The sequence below is a fragment of the Phaenicophaeus curvirostris genome, chromosome Z, assembly GCF_032191515.1.
Source record: "Phaenicophaeus curvirostris isolate KB17595 chromosome Z, BPBGC_Pcur_1.0, whole genome shotgun sequence".
NCBI classification, from domain to species: domain Eukaryota; kingdom Metazoa; phylum Chordata; class Aves; order Cuculiformes; family Cuculidae; genus Phaenicophaeus; species Phaenicophaeus curvirostris.
Window position 1 is genome coordinate 16006407 of NC_091431.1, and position 19820 is coordinate 16026226.

The window sequence follows — 19820 nt, forward strand, 5'->3', positions numbered from 1 at the left end:
TAAACCCCTCCAGGGATAAGGACCCCACCACCTCCCTGAGCAGCCTCCTCCAATGCTCCACCACTCTTTAGGTAAAGAAATTTTACCTTACATCCAGTCTAAACCTCCCTGGTGCAACTTGAGGCCATTCCCTCTTGTCTTATCACCTGTCACTTGGGAGAAGAGACCAATAACCACCTCGCTTCAACCTCCTTTCAGGCAGTTCTAGGGAGGTTTCTCCTCAGCCTGCTTTTCTCCAGACTAAACAACCCCAGGTCCCTCAGTGGCTCTTAAGACTTGTTCTCCAGCCCCTTCCCCAGCTCTGTTCTCTTCTCAGGATGCGCTCCAGGACCTCAATGTCCTTCTTGGAGTGAGAGACCCAAAACTGAACCCAGGATTCCAGGTGCACCCACACCAGCACCAAGTCCAGGGTCACAATCTCTTCCCTGCTCCTGCTGGCCACATTGTTTCTGATACAAGATGCCATTGGCTTTCTTGGCCACCTGGGTAGTGGTGGCTCAAGTTCAGCTGCTGTCAACCAACATCCCCAGGTCCTTCTCTACCAGGGATCTTTCATTCATGTATCATGAAGATACTGACTCCTGTCATGTTGCCCTCTTTAAAGTATGTGATGATTAATAAGAGGATTTAGCTTTCTAATTCTTCTTTTAAAAAAGAACATCTATATTACATGTCCAAGAGAATATAGTAGAAAGGCCAGAAAGAAAATGGAGCAACTTTATTTTTAAAAAAATATGGTGCATTAGTTGTGCGCACCATAAATAAATAGATTAGAAATAAATAGATCAGAAAACGTTAGACAGGCTGAAAAGAGAAACCTGTGGAAATCTGAAGAATAAGGCAGAACTATTTGAAAAGAAAATAGAAACATCATCATTCATTCATTATATAAATGAAAATTATCTGTATTTAAATCATATTTCTTCTTTAGTATATAACTTTTTTCTCATTCAGAAAGACAAAGCTTAAACATAAAGACTCTAGCTCAATTTTTCTTGACAAATAGTCGAACTGACAAACTTTTTTTCTGATTTTCAAAACAAATAAGATATCCATGTATATAAAAAATTTATTCTTACAATGTAACCTTGTTTATATTAAGCTTAACAAAATACATGCTGAACAATATGAACATTTTAAAGTAAAATGCAGAATTAAGATTAGAAGGCAGTTGTTATTGTGATGTAGGGAGAAAATTCCAAATATTGTAATGGACCAGAAATGAAATTTCACAGTTAATATTGAGTCTTGATACGTAAGTACAAAACAAATGCAGCATTTTATTAATAATAATTCTTCTGCCTGCAATTGACTTTGCTTGAATAAGGCAGATATCTGTTTATTATTGCCCAACATGAACAAGTTCTCTCTTGAGACACTGAACATTAAAATACAGGCATTTTAAAATGAAATAAGTGATGCTACATTACTGTCTACCAATACCCCACTGTGGAAAAATGAGTTACAGATAAAATTATACTTTAAAATTCTCTTACCTGGGCAGCAGGAATCGGTGTAAAGGTACTCTAGAAAGGCAAGGAAGGTGTCTTTGGAAACTCCGTACACTGGAACCAGAATACTATTTGCTTCTAGGTAATTACCATTAAACATAGCTGCCATTACTTCACAGCGAGCTACCAGAACGGCTCTGTGGGCTGGTACAGTGGCACCTGCAGGGTGCAAGATAAAAATCTGTGATGAGGTTATATGCCACCAAGATGTTGGTTTTAAAGCTCGTATTTTCTTAGAAGGCCTTCACGTCACTGAATGTGATTAAAGTGTTTAAAATTAACAATATCTAATACATAACTAACAACACACTGACTTTGTTCAAGTCAAGGTGTAACATCTGCCCAGTTCCCACCAGTAAACAGAATGCAGTCAAAGAATCATAGAATCATAGACTGGTTTCAGTTGGAAAGGACCTCAAAGCCCATCCAGTTCCACCTCCTGCCATGGGCAAGGACACCTCCCATTGGATCAGGGACTCCAAGCCCCATCCAAACTGTCCTTCAACACCTCCAGGGATGGGGCAGCTACCACTGCTCAGAGCAGCCTGGGCCAGGGCCTTCCCACCCTCACTGTCAAGAAGTTCTTCTCAATGTCTTATCTAAATCTTTCCTTTCCAATTTAAAGCCATGGCACTTCATCCAATCAGTCCTTGGAAAACATCCCTCCCTAGCTTTCCTGAAGCCCCTTTCAGCACTGGAAGCTGCTTTAAGGTCTCCCCACAGCCTTCTCCTCTCCAGGCTGAACAACCCCAACTCTCTCAGCTTGTCTTCACAGCAGAGGGGCTCCAACCCTCACATCATCTCTGTGGCCTCCTCAGGACCTATTCCAACAGTTTCATGTCCTTCTTATGTTGGAGATTCCAGAACTGGACACAGGACTCCAGGTGGGGTCTCAGCAGAATGGAGCAGAGGGGCAGAATCCCCTCCCTCACTCTGCTGACTACACTTATAAATACCATATTTATTATGATAAACTATTCCCAACACCAGGGGCTCCAAATCAGCAAAATTTAATCACACAGAAACAGGCTTTCACCTAGCAAAATTCTGACACCACTGTAGTTACACCAGTTTACACCAACTGAACTTCTGTCCCATAGCATAAATATTCAATGCTGTGATTTCTTATGCAAATGAGCAACCTGTGTTCATCAGTAATCACCTTGGTGATGAATGAGTGCTCTAGAAGTCAAATTTTCACATAACCATACAAAGCAGAGAAAAGCAATTAATCCCAGGTGAAATTCCACTAAACCCATTAAGGGTGAATTTAACCAGATTAAGTATTTTTGCCTACATAACTTGTAAATACTTGTATAGAAGTTACTGTCTTAATTTCCTTGTTAACCACAACCATGACACCTACATAATTCCTTGAAGACATCTGGGTCTTTTTCATTTTTGTGCTGTTTCTATTCACCTGTACTTTATCTCAAATTGTCTAAGCTGCATATGAATTTATGTACTTCAACACTGAGAGAACACATCAACGGTATTTCATCCTGATGGACCTGACGTGAACAATACACGATGCGGACACGATGTATGACATGCATACAGTTTTTTATGTGCATTCAGTTGGACATTTACCTATTAATTAGAAGACCTAGTCATGTTTTGACTCTTCACATAATGAGTCTCATTTTCACTGGTTCCCAAGTATTTCCAGTACCTGAAGGGGGCCTACAAGAAAGCTGGGGAGGGAGTTTTTGCAAAGGCATGGAGTGGTAGGACAAGGGGCAATGGGGATAAACTGGAGAGGGGCAGATTTAGACTAGACATAAGGAGGAATTTCTTCACAGTGAGGGTGGGGAGGCCTCGGCCCAGGTTGCCCAGGGAAGTGGTGGCTGCCCCATCCCTAGAGGCTCAAGACCAGGCTGGATGGGGCTTGGAGCCCCTGATCCAGTGGGGGGTGTCCCTGCCCATGGCGGGGTGGGTAGAACTGGATGGGCTTTGAGGTCCCCTCCTACCCAAACTATTCTATGATTCTATTTTTGTAAGCTACAAAGCTCAAAGGAACTCCCAGTGTTCAAGGAATTAGTTGAAGATTTACAAATGTATTTGCCTGATCAAGACTAAAGCCTTTGGCATCTCTTAGTAATTATTTAATTTTAATACTATTACTGTGGCTGATGAATTAGGGAAAAAGGCTTGGAAGTTTTATTAAGGATTAGGAAAAACAGTTTACATTTTAGTAGTGGATAAGCATTTTTTTTAAATACTTGTCAATCCATTTGGTAGTTACTTTTTTTTCTGTGAAATATATATTTGTGGTAGGGTTTCATCAGCTTCCCACAAAGTGTCTTTCAGAGTGGGACATTGAGATTATTGTCCATGTCTTTAAACTCAGCATCAGTGTTTTGTTCTCATTTTCAAAGACCTTTTTGGTTTTTTTCTGCATATTAAACAGGACTTCTAGAAAGAACCTGCTCGTCCTTTTGCTTGATGGATTGAAGCTTCATATTTGGCTCTGAGATTTAAAGCTGAATATAATTAAACAATTGTGTAAGCCTAAAAGACCATTTCTGCACGAAGGGTTGGCGTGGGCAAATTAAGAAAATTGTTAGCATTTAAAAACTTTCTCGTCCTCAGAAAATGACACAACACTTATTCCCCCTCTGCATCTTCATTTTTAGGTGTGAACATGTTTAATTTCCAGAAGAAATCCACCATCACACTACAGCATATTGGTGCACCCAGACCTATTCTTTGCAGAGACAAATAGGGAGTGAAATGCTGTTTCAACAGCATGGGTACTGTCTGTGCATTTGCGCAGAATACTTCTGAGCAGAACTGTGTAACACCAACAACAGCCTTTGTGCCTCAACAATCTGTTACAGACAAGTCAGCATGGAAAGCCATCCTCTACTTCCTCAGATTGTTTTATCGTGGCCACATAGAGGACTAGATGATTAGCATCCTCTCAACAGGCCTTTTTTTTCCCTCTTTTTAAAATAAAAAATAACAATTTAGATGTTTCTTTTCACCCTTGTAGTGTCAAGCAACCAAAGCACCTGTAAGGCCAGAGGTTGGTTTTGTAAGGAGTCACCCACCACAGAGAAATGGCAGAAACCTGTGTCAAAACGTGAAGATCAGTATGGGAACATCGGGGAGGGGACACTGGAAGGGCAATGAAACACAGCAGGTGTTGATTGCACACGAATTAGCAGGTCATCAAAACCCCAGAACATCTCCCTGCCTTTCTAGGTATGCCCGCAGAGAAGAAGGGCAGTGAATAAGTATGAGGAGGCACAGGAGTAGGACACAAGTCCCTCCAGCTTGTGCAGGGTCGAGAAAGGCACATCCACAGCCAGTACCAGAGAGAAGGTGGTCAGGAGCCAGTAACTAGCATCTCTGGTCTTTTCACTCGGGGCAACACATGTAGACCTTGCTTTTCCAAGATCTGACGCTGGGCAGAGCCCTTGAACACATCCTGGTGCTTGTGCAGGTGGGAATGCGAGCAAGATAAGTCAGTTTTAAAATAAAATCACGGTTTTCTCTCATGCATCTGTGGCTCAGCCTTGCTATCTTGGCGCTACAAGATTACAGGAACATTTTCTGCAGCACATGCCTCAATTACCTAAGCCTGCGAGAGGTGAGTGTGAACCAGGGAGGTACAAAGTCTGCCACAACAGGCAGAGGGCACTGGTACAGGCTCAGCCCTGTCCAGAGAAGAGCGATGAAGCTAGTGAAGGAGCTGGAGAACAAGTCTTATGTGGAGCAGCTGAGGGACCTAGGGTTGTTTAGCTTGGAGAAGAGGGGGCCTTATCACTCTCTACAACTTCTTGAAAGGAGGTTGTGGTGAGGAGAGTGCTGGTCTTTTCACCAAAGTGACTGGTGATAGGACAGGAGGAAATGGCCACAAGCTGTGCCAGGGGAAGCTTAGATTGGACATCAGGAAAAATTTCTTCACTGAAAGCGTTCTCAAACACTGGCAGATGCTGCTCAGGGAGTGGGTTTAGTCCCCATCCCTGGAGGTGTTTAGAAGGTGGGGAGATGAAGTACTTAGGGATATGATTTAGTGGTGGACAGGTATGGTTGCAGCTGATGATCTCAAACATCTTTTCCAACCTTATGATTCTATGAACCACATTGTTAATGGATACTGAGGTAAAGCATCCATAGGGACAAGCATTACTTCTAGTCAAAAAAACCTGCTTCCACAGTGATACCTAAGGCTATAAATTGTCTTAGTTTTGATGTAACAGAAAATAAGGTAACCTCCATTTCCCACTGTCCTGCAATCAGGACAAAAGCTGGAGGCACAGCAGTGCCCACGTTCAAAGGAGCAGAGGTATCATACCTTGTATTTTAAAGATGACATCAGCTAAGACGGGCGTGTTGAAGAACAGCCTGAGAGAAGTGTTATACAGCCGTTTTATCTGGTGGGATCTGCAGTCCCTTGTACTGTTTAGCTGCAAGATAAATTATTAATAAGACACTGCCATCCATAGTAGCCCACGGAATAAAATATTATAAGACATCATTTATAAAGGGAAACTAAACTCCAGCTTCTTACTTTCTACTTTATATTCTCCTGCTAATGCTTCTCATCCATGCCTCATGAACAGGCAACACTCTGCAATCATCTTTATCATTTATTTTCCTGCTTCACACAGCTCAGCAGTTAAAAGCATCTCTGTCTCTTAGCTCTTGCCTTGGTACTCTCTGACCTGTGACAAACCAACCCCATCCTGCATGTCTGGGCAGGCTTGGCTGCATCACATTTCTGGACTCCAAACAATTTCCTGCGTGCTTTGTTTAGACCCAAGGCTGCAGAAACACCAGGTTTGAAGGCTCTGAGGAGAGCACTGATGGGACAGACATCCACCTGCCAGAGTGATGCCACATGTAGACATAAGGCAGCCAAAATTTGTGTGTTTCTTGGTATTGCCCTGATATCAGCTCCATAAAGGCAGAGGGAGATCACAGACGGAAGCACAGACTTCTACAATAATCTGGGCATGCTGGCTTCAAGACTGCCCAAAACCCAGTAGTTCCAGTCAGCTTTGCAGTTTTGCCCTTCTCACTTGAAAAATGGAATCTAAAACAATGAGAAGGAACAACACCAAAATCATACTGCTAGGATATGGCAAGTGAAAATCAGATGAGGTCAAATTTCTGGTTAAAATTTTTGCTCATTTATAGTATTTTTTGTCAAGAAAATCACACTTCATTTCTAGTACTCATGCCTTCGGAGAAAAACCTTTAAATGCGAAATAAGTCTTCCAAAGGCATATCAAAGCCTCAGATGAAACAACATCTCAGGGTTATATCTTAAAAGTATACAGGAGTTTCAAAGCCAAACCCTATGAATGTTTTAGCTGTGGACACCTAGGACTGAGAAGCTGAGCAATCAGAAGCTTAAAACTGGTAAAAACCTTTTTGATGTTCATATTATGTTATTTCAAGACAGACTCAGATTGACTAAAATTGACTTTAGGCAAATCTTGTAGCACCAGGGGAGGTATGAGCTGTATCAGCAAATGGTTGTTGAGGATAATTCTATCTTGTAACTTTTTATTGACATAGTAATGTGACATAAATCACATTTTACTGGGAAGCCATCTGCTGAATTAAATATATTGAGCTATAGAGAGATTTCCACATCACATTACCTTACAAGAGAAACCAGCTCACCCCATCTACTGCAGAAACATAACTTTGGGCACATATTCAGGAAAGCAAGGCTTTCCAGGGTAGCCTCTATTACATGAGAATTAGTAACACATAATCATGTTGTTAGACAACGCACAACGCTGCGAATATGTGTAATCCTTTTAGGATATCTGCTTGTGTGCTTTTTGCTGATTACATTAATTCTGTGTGTTAGACCAGCACCTCTGTGTTTCTATTTCGTTCACACCTGCAACCTAGCAGATAAAGCAATAAAAGCTGTGCAAGCTAAAGTGAGTTTTGAACAAAGACTGACAAGCAAAGGCCTATGAAACAATTTCCCAAGAACTCAAGCACTAACAGTTACCCCAAGAGAGTCAGATGTACCTTCCCTGGAGTTTTCAGGATACATTTAACTTTCTCCAACACATGTTCAGTTTTTTCTGGATCCTTCAACTTCTTTTTTATATCCTCTTCCAGTCGTTCCCACTGGAAAGCACCTGTCACAAGAGCACGTAAAGTTGGATTACAAACCCACAAAACACAGGGCTTTGCAGAGAGAGAAAGAATGATAACAATGCCAAAGAAATCCTGCAGAAACTGTATTTTTCTGTGCATAAATCGGCCAGTTCTCTGTGCTCAGGAAGGGCAAGATGCAGTTCTTGCATAATAACATTTCCATGGTACATCAACAAGAATGCAAACAAACTCTCAAAGGCACCAAACAGCCTTTCAGCAATGCCCTTTGGGTAGGGAGCTCTGGCTGAGAGCAGAGTTTCAGCTACTACTGTGCATCTTTCCCCGCCTTGTTGGTTGACATAAGCAACAGTAAAAGTAATACAGAGAAGGCAATAGACATGTTTATCTTTCAGCAGTTGAAATTCCAGGTTTAATCTCCTATTCATGTCACCAATAAATAAAAAAATCAATCCATTCACACTGAAAAACTTACGCATCTGTTCTTTATGGCTGGCACTGCTTTGGAAAGAAGAAAGTGATGTTTCCAATAATAACCTCTAACTGAAAGCTGAGTCTCCCTTGCATCTTCACAAGTCAGTATTCCTGTCTCAGCTAAGGTCAAAATTCTCTTCACATGTCAGGCAGGTATCAGTCTACATGAATTGACTAAGCTTCTTTATGGATGCAGCCCTAACAATATAATTACTTGGTGCCTTTTTAAATTACAGTTGAAATCAGAACACATCATTAAAAACCTGTCTAATTCTTTCAATAAATATAAAATTAATATATTCCTAGGTATTAGACAGATTGAAAAATATTTTATAAACAACAAAAAGGTATCAGGTACAAACAGAAAAAGAAAATAATCCTCTTTCACCTGAAGATTCCTAAACAGCAGTTAAAAAGATAGAAAAATATCAATGCCATTTTAATAGGCAGCTGGGATTAGGTAGGTGAGGCATCTGCCTGTACTGAATTGGTAGCAAAACACATGCAATGTATCACAGCCTCCTGCACTCCTAGCAGTTATCACTGCTCTCACGTCAGCAGAACCATACCCAGAAGAGGAATCATCTGGATTTTCTTAAGAAACCTTGCACTCTCATAAATATTTTTAGAACATTAAACCATTTAAAGTATTTTAAAAGCTTAAATTCTGAAACTATCTCAAACTCCAGATTTTTTCGGTAGAGCTTTTGAATAGATCATAGACTCATTAAGGATGGAAAAGCCCTCTCAGCTCATCCAGTCCAACCTTAAGCCAAACCCCACTGTGCCTGCTAAACCATGTACCAAAGTGCCACATTCACACACTTTTTAAACCCCTCCAGCAATGGAGACTCCACCACTGACCTGGGCAGCCTCTGCCTGGGCTTCACCAAGATTGTGTTAAGTATTACTGATGCTAGCTTATAGACTTTGTTCAGTAAAATATTGTGCTTAATTTGTGTTCATTAGATGTAGGATGACAACTAATTAAATTTTTATAAAATCTAGGCAAAGGTTTCTTTCATCTAGATATTTTTCATCATAATTGCTAGGATAAAACAGATGTAGCAGCACAGCAGGACATCATGGGCAATCTCAGCAACAAGCAGTTGCAGCCCAGAAAACAACCGTGTCCTGGGCTGCATCCAAAGCAGTGGCACCAGCAGGGCGAGGGAGGGAATTCTGCCCCTCTGCTCTGCTCTGCTGAGACCCCGCCTGGAGTCCTGTGTCCAGATCTGGAATCCCTAACATGAGAAAGACAGGGAACTGTTGAAATGTGTCCAGAGGAGGCCATGGAGATGATGCGAGGGATGGAGCCCATCTGCTCTGAGGCCAGACTGGGAGAGTTGGGGTTGTTCAGCCTGGAGAAGAGAAGTCTGTGGGGAGACCTTAGAGCAGCTTCAAGTGCTGAAAGGGGCTCCAGGAAAGGTGGGGAAGGGTCTTTCACAAGGGCCTGGGGTGATAGGACAAGGGGGACGGCTTTAAATTGGAAGGGTGAAGATTTAGATTGCACATTAGGAAGAAAATCTCCACGATGAGGGTCGTGAGGCCCTGGTTCAGGTTGCCCAGAGCAGGGATGTCTGTCCCATCCCTGGAGGTGTTCAAGGCAAGGTTGGATGGGTTTTTGAGCAACCTGATCTAGTAGGAGGTATCCCTGCCCATGGCAGGGGGTTGGAACTGGATGGGCTTTGAGGTCTTTTGCAACCCAAACCATTCTGTGATTCTATAATCATTTACCAACAGCAAATGTTCCTTTGGGGGATGCAGGTACTTATGTGTGGGACATGAGGTGTAAGCGAAAGGAGCAACCAGACCCATTTGTTGGGGTACCTGAATAAATGAAGTGGAGGATGTCTGGCAGACAAAAGCAGAAGGCAGAGTCCTTCACCACCACCTTTACCGGTGGGATACATGCTGGGGTGCCGCGGGACACTGGTGGGAAGGCAGCCCCTGACTCCACCGCAAAGAGGCTTTGCGCCGTCTGCACAATGGAGGCATCATGGATGTCGGCAGGGCTCTTCACCTCAAAAAGCAGCATGAAGAGGTGGCTGACAGAGCAGAGGATAATCTTGTGAGCCTCCACCACTGTGCTGAGGTCCTCAGGGTAAAATGCCACGTCCGCGCACTGGCAGCAGCAGAGCAGGTTGTGCAGGTCTGCGTCATAGTGTGAGGCTTCGCCCTTTAGGATTGGCATTTTTTCTGTGAAAGATAATGAGTCAGTCTGTAGAACTGAAGCATGAATCATAGAACAACTCTATTCCCAGACACTTCATCAAATATAGGATAATTTTTGAAGAAAGCATTTAATAAGAAAAAATGTTATATGATATTTGGGTATGCTTAGTAAAATATTGTAAACATTGAGATATTTAATAGAGTAAATTATGAAATGCAAGAAATATTTGGTTTGGTAAAATGTGTCCATCCTTTTATAAAACCTCTTTAGGCACTTGAATTTGACAGAAACCTCAAGGATCTGAGCAAATTTCTAATAAGTGAGAAAAGAGACTATTAGATATTTAGAGTAAAGTGCTTGCCAGTAGTGCTTTCATTGAGCAAGTGCATCAGATGCTCAGAAATCACATGCAGGAAATGCTGTGCAAAGACACACCTCTCTCCCTTGTTTTATTTGCAAATAAAGCTGATACTTCATGATATTATAGAATAATAAAGCATAATGCAATGACTGTCATTTATAATTTGTCTGTTATTTACCTTTGCATTATTTCATCAAGTGCAACAGAAAAACGGTCCTATTATTTTTGCCTAAAATAAATTAGAAGTCCATTGCATTGTTGCATATCGCTGCACGGTTCTCCCCACATTAATTCAGCCATCACTAAAAGATGATGCAACTCAAGCAACATAACCAGAATAGCTGATGACAGACAGCACAGCTCACAGCCATGATTAAAGAAAGTTAATTGTGCAAAGAAGATGACACACACAACAAACAATACTAGAGACCAGACATCAGCGAGCACCTGGCTGTTCAAGCTGAGGTGGTTGAACGCGATGACACTTCTGCATCTTTTTCCTTTTCTTCATTTTTTCAGATGACTTCTGATTCAAACTTTGGATCATAAAGTATTCCAGCTAAAATACGAAATGTATTTTTAAAAAAATCCTAAGTATTTAAGAACCACCTAGACATCAAACTAAGGAGAACGAGCAGGTGCTGTGTGCAGGACTGAGGCCACTGCTGCTATGAAGAGTCACCAAGTCCCAAGACACCATCACCAGCAGACGATACCAAATGTAGCTGGAATTGCCTCAATTTAAAAGGCTATTTATTCAATTGATGGTGGTTTATTTTCTTGTATTTAATCTTCCCAGAAATAACAGGTACAAAGATATTCAGTTTACCAATTTCTGCTTATTATAGATTTACAGATAAGAATAAGACTTGATGGATAGTGATCAGGTGCAAGTGATGGAAATAACAAAACCACATACAAGCCCTTCACCTTGCACCTCATCACCACAACCACAAAAGTGCAACCGTGACCTCTGAAAAAGCCACATTACAGGGTGATCTTTGGGGGCAAAGTTTGTTTCCTGGGATTGACTGCAAGCATTGTCACTGCAAGAATAAAGTACTGAGGGGAATGATCCCTTTCACAGAAACAAAGAGGCACAAAATGTGGTTCTGTTGGAGTTAACACACGTCTTAAATATTTTTATCACACAAGGAATTAATGTAGCACATAGAGTGCTTTCTAAAAACTAGGAAAATATTCTGACCGGACAAGATGTTGAACAGATTCCTCATTTTTACTCAGGAATCAATAGATCAAATAAAAAATAAAAATCATAGAATGGTTTGGAGTTGGAAGGTACCTTCAAAGACCATACATCAATACTGTCACCAGATGTTCCAATTTACCATCAGATTCCACAGAAATGCACTGTACTTGCACACCAAGGACAACACCAGCACAAACCATGTGAAGTTACTGTGACAAAAAGAACTGCATTTTTTTTGTTCACGTCCAAATACCACCAAAAGATTAAAAAGGTTGAGCTTAAAACGCATCATAAAACTGAAAATGAAATATCAGTGTGAAATAATTTTGTGGAGAAGACAAACAATCTGAAAGTCTGTATTCAAAAAATGTTCAGTGGGCTTTTCTGTCTTCAGGAGGGAAGAGAGAGAACAAGCTCAGTAGATGTGGGACATTTAAACAAGCCCATCATCTTCTGGTTTATTCAGCTTTGCTGCATCTGACCCCAGGATCTGCTTAGGATTGCAAACTCTGTCATTGACTGCAAACTGAGCGACCTCAAGGGGAAGCTAAAAAACCAGCCAATTTAGCAGTCTTACCCATTTCACTTTATAAGCACAACAGCCATGAGGGCTTCAGCAACTAAAATAAGAAATATCAGGATATTACAGAATAATTCAGGGTGGAATGGTGGATGAAGGTCACCCACTCAGGGCATCTGCTCAAAGCAGGACTTGTCTTCAAAGTGGGATGGGGTTGTTGAGTGCCTCATCCGGCTGGGTTTTGACTATCCCATCCCAGCAAGTTAGAATGACAGGAACAGGCAAAAAAATTGTTGCAGTGTAAAGCATGGCCTTTCTAAACCTACCTAGAAGGTAGTTAAAATTGGAGCAACCTTAGTACTGCCAATTCAGCTAATGCCACAGAATGGTTTGGGTTTGAAGGGATATTCAAAGACCATATATCAGTACTTCCAACCCCCTGCAGTAAGCAGGGACATCGTCAACCACATCAGGTTGCTCAGAGCCCCATCCAACATCACCTCGAATGTTTCCAGGGATGGGGTATCAACCACCTCTCTGGGCAACCTGTGCCAGTGCCTCATTGTAAAACATTTCTCAAAACAGTTAATCTAAATCTAGCATCAGCGGGAATACGCCCTTGGTGGCAGGCATCATGGTCTGTTTCTGCTTGCCGTGACATCAGCCATGCACCTCCCACATGTGCCACCCTGCGTTCAGCCCAGGGGTTTCTCACTCACCACTCCTCCAAAGTACTTCTGTATGTAGAAGTCGCTAAGAGCATGCAATTCGAGGTAAGTTGCTCCTAGCTCCTTGGCCAGCTGCACTCCCTCAGAGGTGGTGACACAGCTTCTCCTGTCTGAAGTGCACAGGGGGCAGGTACAAGGCACTCCTGGGGTAAAAAGGTATTAAAAAAAAAAAAAGCCTATTTTGTCAAAAAAAGCCAGGATAGTTACCTTCCTAAATAACCATAGAATCATGGAATGATTTGGGTTAGAAGGGACCTCAAAGCCCATCCAGTTCCACTCCCCTGCCATGGCCAGGGACACCTCCCACTGCTTCAGGGGCTCCAAGCCTCATCCAAACTGGCCTTGAACACCTCCAGGGATGGGGCAGCCACCACTGCTCTTGTCAGCCTTGGCCAGGGCCTCCCCACCCTCACAGCAAAACATTTCCTCCTAAGATCTCATCTCTATCTCCCCTCTTTCAGCTTAAAACCATTCCCCCTTGTCCTATCCCTGCACTCCCTGATCACGAGCCCCTCCCCAGCTTTCTTGGAGCCCCTTTCAGCACTGGAAGCTGCTTTAAGGTCTCCCCTGAATGGTAATAAATAATTGCAAAGATATATTATTGAGAAAAGAACCAAAAAGGAAATCGAATCATGTAATGTTATAGTAAGTAATCTATAATTAATGTAAAAAAACCTGAACTTCTTATTAATCAGTTCAAAACATTAACTGCCTTAGAAAGCTCAGCTTACATTAACATTATTTTACATCCAGTTTTTCCAAAGCAAAAAAGTCAGGCAAGACTTCTAGAAGTGAGGTTTGACCTCAGGCTTTGGTATCCTTACATGCGTAGGTGTTGTACTGGCCTGCAGGTGCTACTATTCATTAATATCCGTCTTAGGCTTGTTTAATAATTATGGGTTGTCTGTGCAGGATGCACATAGAGTGATGGAAGGGAAACATTTCCACTGACACGCCAGTTGTTACCAACACATACACACTGTGGAATATGATTTAATGACACAAATTTCACACTTTTTTTTTTAAGCCAAAATAGGTATTTCTGAAGATTATCCTAGTTAAATTATAAAAATCTGTTAGCCACCCTGGTACAACTTCTTTTAATGCTGGTAAGAACTTGCTGGCCATGGATTTGCTCTCAAACGTGCCGTGCATGCTCTACATCAATTGCCCCTGCTCAGACCTATGGATAACATGTCATAACATAGTTTTTTTTATTTCTTTTGGCAGCACCATTTGTTACTACAGAGGATTAAGATCTCAGTAATCTGTATGAGCAAACTGCTGTGTTCACACATACCTCCTAGGAACAAAGGGCTTCTGTGTGTGCACAGCTGCCTGCTCCAGCAGGTCCCAGAGCGAAACCGCAAATGGAGAACTTGACTTCTCCCACAGTCATGTGATTTAGGAGAAAGACATCAAAATAAAAAAGTGGAAAAGAAAAATGCCTGTAGTGGAGTCACTAAGGTTGTAGTATTTTGTGCTTAAATTAAAGATGTTGGAGAAGACAAATATTGAATGAGAAAGACCTTGCCTTTAGAATGGTAGATTTATTGCCTCTGTATATATCAGAGCATAAAAACATTTGATCTTCATCAGTGAATTACTAAAGGGAAGCAAATAAGGTAGTTAATTGTTACAGAGTTCTTCAACAGGTTTTTTCTTTACCACTAAGCAAAAGACAGGTAAGTAGATCCTGGCAAACTGAGAACTGAATCCCCAGCAGTCACAGTTTATATCGCTTAATATTTCTTTGTACCTTATAAAATAAATGTCTATATCTACTCCCATTATGTCCCTTACTCACAGCAGGAGTGATGCTCAGAAATACTGTTTTGTCATGCTCATACAGTAAAAGACAATTCACAGGCTCAAGGTTTGTATTCATTGCTTTAGGGAAAAAAAGGTAAAATCCAGACCCCACAACTAAAAAAAACATACGAAAATGAACAAAAGTACAATGAAAAACATTTGGAAATAGATAATAAAATCAGTATGTGTGTTCTATCAGTATCTGTGGTGCTCTTTCTGAGCTTAATTTCCCTTATGTAAACAGGCAGAAGTTACTAATGCCTACCCAAACCGTCAACGTGCTCTCACCAGCATCACACTCGTTGGCTGCTGGATACTTCTAAGTCTACACAGTTCTTCCACAGTCAAGCAACTTTGATTTTCATATTGATTAGACAGCAACAACACTGTTTGTTTTTAGTGCTAGTTAAATATTCAATGCAAAATCAATTTGCATCATTCTCATAGCAGACTATTGATCAGCCTGGATAGGATGTTGCATGAACATGTAAGCTATACCAGATCTATACCACAGCTACCCTGCCATGACAGCTCAGTTCTGTTTGTGGCACCCAAAGGGCTGGTAGGTCCATTCATAGAACCACTCTCTTCAGAATGTTGGGGCTTTTCTCTCCTCTCCTCCAGTGGCTGCAAGCTGATAAGTCTTTTAATCTCATAGCCCAGAGTCATTTTACACCTGAGACATGACCAGAGGGAACGCGTAACCATCTCATCTCATACACTGAAATGTACGCTGTGTCCTTATGTGATGACTCCACAAAGTCATTGCAGAGGTCAAAGCAGGATAAGATGCCTTTCATCACTAGGGTTAATTAAGCATAATGTTCTTGCCAATATACCAGTCTACAGAACCATTATCCATGCACATGTTACTGTCATCCCGACAGACTAATTGTTTCTGACAGCAATTTGGAAAAACAATCAGCTTCTACTGCAATTACAGCATCTCTAACTTCCAAGTGAGATTTTAATTATTACTGCATGAGACTGGATACATACCATTTTTTCTTGCTCCAACAGCAGAAATTATTACTGGAACTGAGCAGTGGCTCAGTGCTTTTTTTATCATTGGGACGTAAGTGTCCTTTAGTTCTTGAAATGAAGCCTTGTCGTTGACAGAGTATTTAATCACAACAATATCGGCTCCTCCAATGAGACTGCGAGAGGTGTACCAGTCACTGTCAAATACATCCTAAAAAGAAAAAAAACACCGATCAAGAATTTCCTCTCTACAAAGGAAAAGGTGAATCACTCAACAGTCTTAATGTAAAACCTTACAGAAGTATTTTTCACTGATAACTTAATATCTTGTTTGAAGACGCAAAACAAAGAGAAGAACACATGCTTTGCAATTTCCTTGTTTGGAGAACAAGTTGTTCATTATCATAAACAATAAATCTCTTTTATTAATTCAGGAATTCTTCAGGAAGAAGAAAAATAGGCATTTATATAAGAATATACTTTGCAGGAAGAACCTTTTATTCGTTAGATGACTTAACATTCAAGTATTTTTATTATGCAAATAAAAGCATCTTCAGTGGTAGAAGTTTGCAGCAATTCATACAAAACCATTATTTATCACACTGCTTTAGGGAAAGTTTTACCTTGTGCTCTGTACCTACGGATCTTTAAATACAAGTTTCATCAGTTGGGATTGATTTTTATCACAAGACCTTCCATGTGTCTTTAACAAGTGTTAATGTCTTCAGGATAAGGACTTTAATCACATAACAACTTTCTTTTTTGACTTCATGTTCAATGTGTCATTGTTGTGTGTTTTCAGTGTAAAACTGACCCTCTAAAATTATTCTGTATCGTGTTAGTTTACAACTGTGCTGTAACCACATGGAATACATATATTTGTGATGAGAACTATCATTTCAGTTTCTGTTTTACCTAAAGGTAGCTTACAAATGAACACCCTTATCCAGTGGGGGGTGTCCCTGCCCATGGAGGGTGGGTGGAATTAGATGATCCCTTTAAGGTCCCTTCCAACTCAAACCATTCTAAGATTTTACTTTTCTAAGATAAATACCAATGAAAGCCATGGCTTAGCAAATGTGCTGAACTGAAAATTCTTGACAGAAAGCTGGAAGTGGTCCAGAAAACTGAAAATCAACTTTAAAAAACCCTAAAATACTATGACTTCTGGGAACAGAGAGGCCTTATTGTGGCTTTTCAGAACTTATACAGGGCTTTGAAGAAAGAGAGAGACTTTCTACCAGGGACCAGAGCAACAGAAGAAAGAGCAGGGGTTCTGAAGTGAAAGAGGGAAGGTTTAGGCTGGATATAAGGAATATATGTACTGTTTATGAGGGTGGAGAGGCACTGGCACAGCTTGCCCAGAGAAGCTCTGGCTGCCCCATCCCTGGAAGTGTTCAAGGCCAGGATGGGGCTTTGAGCCCCTGATCCAGTGGGAGGTGCTCCTGTCCATGGCAAAGAGTTGGACTAAGTGGTCTTTGAAGGTCACTTCCAGCCCAAACCACCCTATGGCTCCTGCATGAAATGAGGAAAAGCTAGAAAAACCTCTACATCTTGCGGGAAAAAAAATGGAAACAAGCAATGATGAAATAAAGATGTGAAAGATGGGTTGGTAAGCACAGACAAAGGAACCCAAAATTTATGTTGGGGACAGTCAATGTGATTTTTGAAGAACAGGTCACAGAAACAGAAGCATCACAGATGTGAACCAGAGAAATATATAACAGATTATTAACATAATACATATAAGATAATAAATTATACTATATATATATAAATACAAAACCAACAAATCACTTGCATTGTCAATATCATTATTTATGATCACTTCAAAAGATGCATTGTTTCAAATCTGTGGCAGACTAGCTGCAATGTTTTTAGGTACAAGAGACAGCAGGAACTTGATGGAAACGTTATTAGTCAGCAAATATTTGCCCAGATTGTCAGTGCATGCCACATCCAATTCAGGTCTTCTCTTTATGTAAAAGGAAGTAAAATTAAAGCATAATAGGTATTCCAAATATTTTTTTAATATATCTTGTTCAGTAATTAAAAAAAAAAATCACAAAAAAATCCCAAGAAAAGCTTCTCAGTGATTCGCCATGTTCACAACAGCTATAAGAGCACTGCTCTTGGTATTTGTCTTTTTAGCCAAATCGGTTAGAGACTATTATAATCCCAGGCTAAGGAAAATCTCCATCAGCATTTAAGAGAGTCATGTAAGCTGTGCTAAGAGTATAAAGTTAACACATAAACACAAGTTTAAGCAAAACTATCATGCGTTGAGAGAACCAGCTAGATGGGCTTTTGCAGAAACTGATCACAGACACGCAAAATGGAGAATTCTCAAGGGACAGCTTGAATATGTTTTAGCTGATGAAGATCTCAACAGAGAATGTTTACTAGGGTTGTATGTATCTAACACAATAAAGGCTTATCAGAAAAGATCAATGCAAACCAAAAAATAATGTAGACTATTTAGCTGTTCTGTGCTGGCAGACAGAAAACATACCGGATCTTTCACAATTTCTTTCCAGCTGCCTGTCTTCAAGCTCACTCCTGGTTTGCCCATGCCCATCTCTAAGAGCTTGGTGGTGACCAGCACTACCACCACTGAGGTGTAGAGCACAATAGCACAAATAGGCAAGTGTCCTCCCATGAGTTTAAGTACTGAATAACACAAAATAGTTACAGAAATTTCTTGCAGAATATGTTTTTTTCACATGTTGGGATATTTTCACATACATTTTGTAGCTCACTCTGTGTACAACAGAGCTAAATGTTTAATGCATTATGATATCATTTTATGTTACAGAACAGATTTGGGGAAGATTTTGATGAATATGAACGCAGCCAAGCCCAAGGAAAGAACCTACCTTGTTCTTCACCCTTAACTTCAGCATAAGACTAGTCCTGACCTACCACAGAGCACAGCGTTCCTAGACATCAAAGCCACTGAGATGCGGCTCCATCCTGCCAACAGCCCCACCAGCAGCAGAGGTCAGAGTACCAGGTGTCTGACAGACATCCAGGCATGCACTCTGCTCTGCCCTCAGACCTCATCCTGCCTCTCCAAGGAGAGTTTTGTCTACTAAAATACCAGTCTGTAAGACCATACATTTCCCAACCAAAACCCATGGCAGCTATGATGCTCTTCTTATTGATGGGAATCTCCACAGAGTATGCTGAAGTAGACTTGTCTGCATATGCATGCTCATGCATGGAACACAGCAGCAGCTGAAGAGGTCAATATCATAGAGCGAAAAAAAAACCATACAGAATTTTCTTTCTAATTAAAGTAATACCAGTAGGAAAAGTAGTTGCAGTTTGGAAAACAAATCAGCTACAAAAGGAAAATATAGCTGTAACCTCATATGATTCCCCTCCTCTTTTTGTACTTATCCCAGACTGCTGTATTTCCATCACTGCAGATGTCATGCCATGTCATGTCTGAATGTCATATGATATATGGAGCACCGCCCATATGAGGTCAGGCTGAGAGAGTTGGGGTTGTCCAGCCTGGAGAAGAGAAGGCTCCATGGAGACATTATAGCAGCTTCCAGTACGGAAAGGGGCTCCAGGAAAACTGAGGAAGGCCTCTTGATCAGGGAGTGCAGGGAGAGAATGAGGGGAATGGTTTTAGGCAGAAAGAGGGGAGACTGAGACAAGATCTTGGGGACAAATGTTTTCCTGTGAGGGTGGGGAGGCCCTGGCCCAGGTTGCCCAGAGCAGTGGCGGCTGCCCCATCCCTGGAGGTGTTCAAGGCCAGGCTGGATGGGGCTTGGAGCCCCTGATCCAGTGGGAGGTGTCCTTGCCTATGGCAGGGGGTGGAACTGGATGGACCTTGAGGTCCCTTCCAACCCAACCCATCCATGATCCTGTGATTCTACACTGTATGGGGAAGCGTAGCAAAATCCTTACTGAAAACAGCCATGCAGGCGTGCAAATACAGCT

General features: G+C 41.3%; 1 protein-coding gene across 2 annotated transcripts in view; it reads right to left on the minus strand.

The window, feature by feature from the left end:
* RHOBTB3 (Rho related BTB domain containing 3) overlaps positions 1–19820 on the minus strand; it is a 32946-nt gene that overhangs the window by 6279 nt on the left and 6847 nt on the right. The window contains exons 3-9 of one of the 2 annotated variants that reach the window (XM_069881082.1): positions 15885–16077; positions 13065–13216; positions 11063–11174; positions 9909–10277; positions 7515–7627; positions 5815–5926; positions 1497–1670 (exon numbers count right to left, since the gene is read on the minus strand). In XM_069881082.1, the coding sequence (XP_069737183.1) occupies positions 1497–1670; positions 5815–5926; positions 7515–7627; positions 9909–10277; positions 11063–11174; positions 13065–13216; positions 15885–16077 (1225 nt within the window). The remainder of the gene's footprint in view (positions 1–1496; positions 1671–5814; positions 5927–7514; positions 7628–9908; positions 10278–11062; positions 11175–13064; positions 13217–15884; positions 16078–19820) is intronic. The other variant, XM_069881083.1, reaches the window with a different exon arrangement.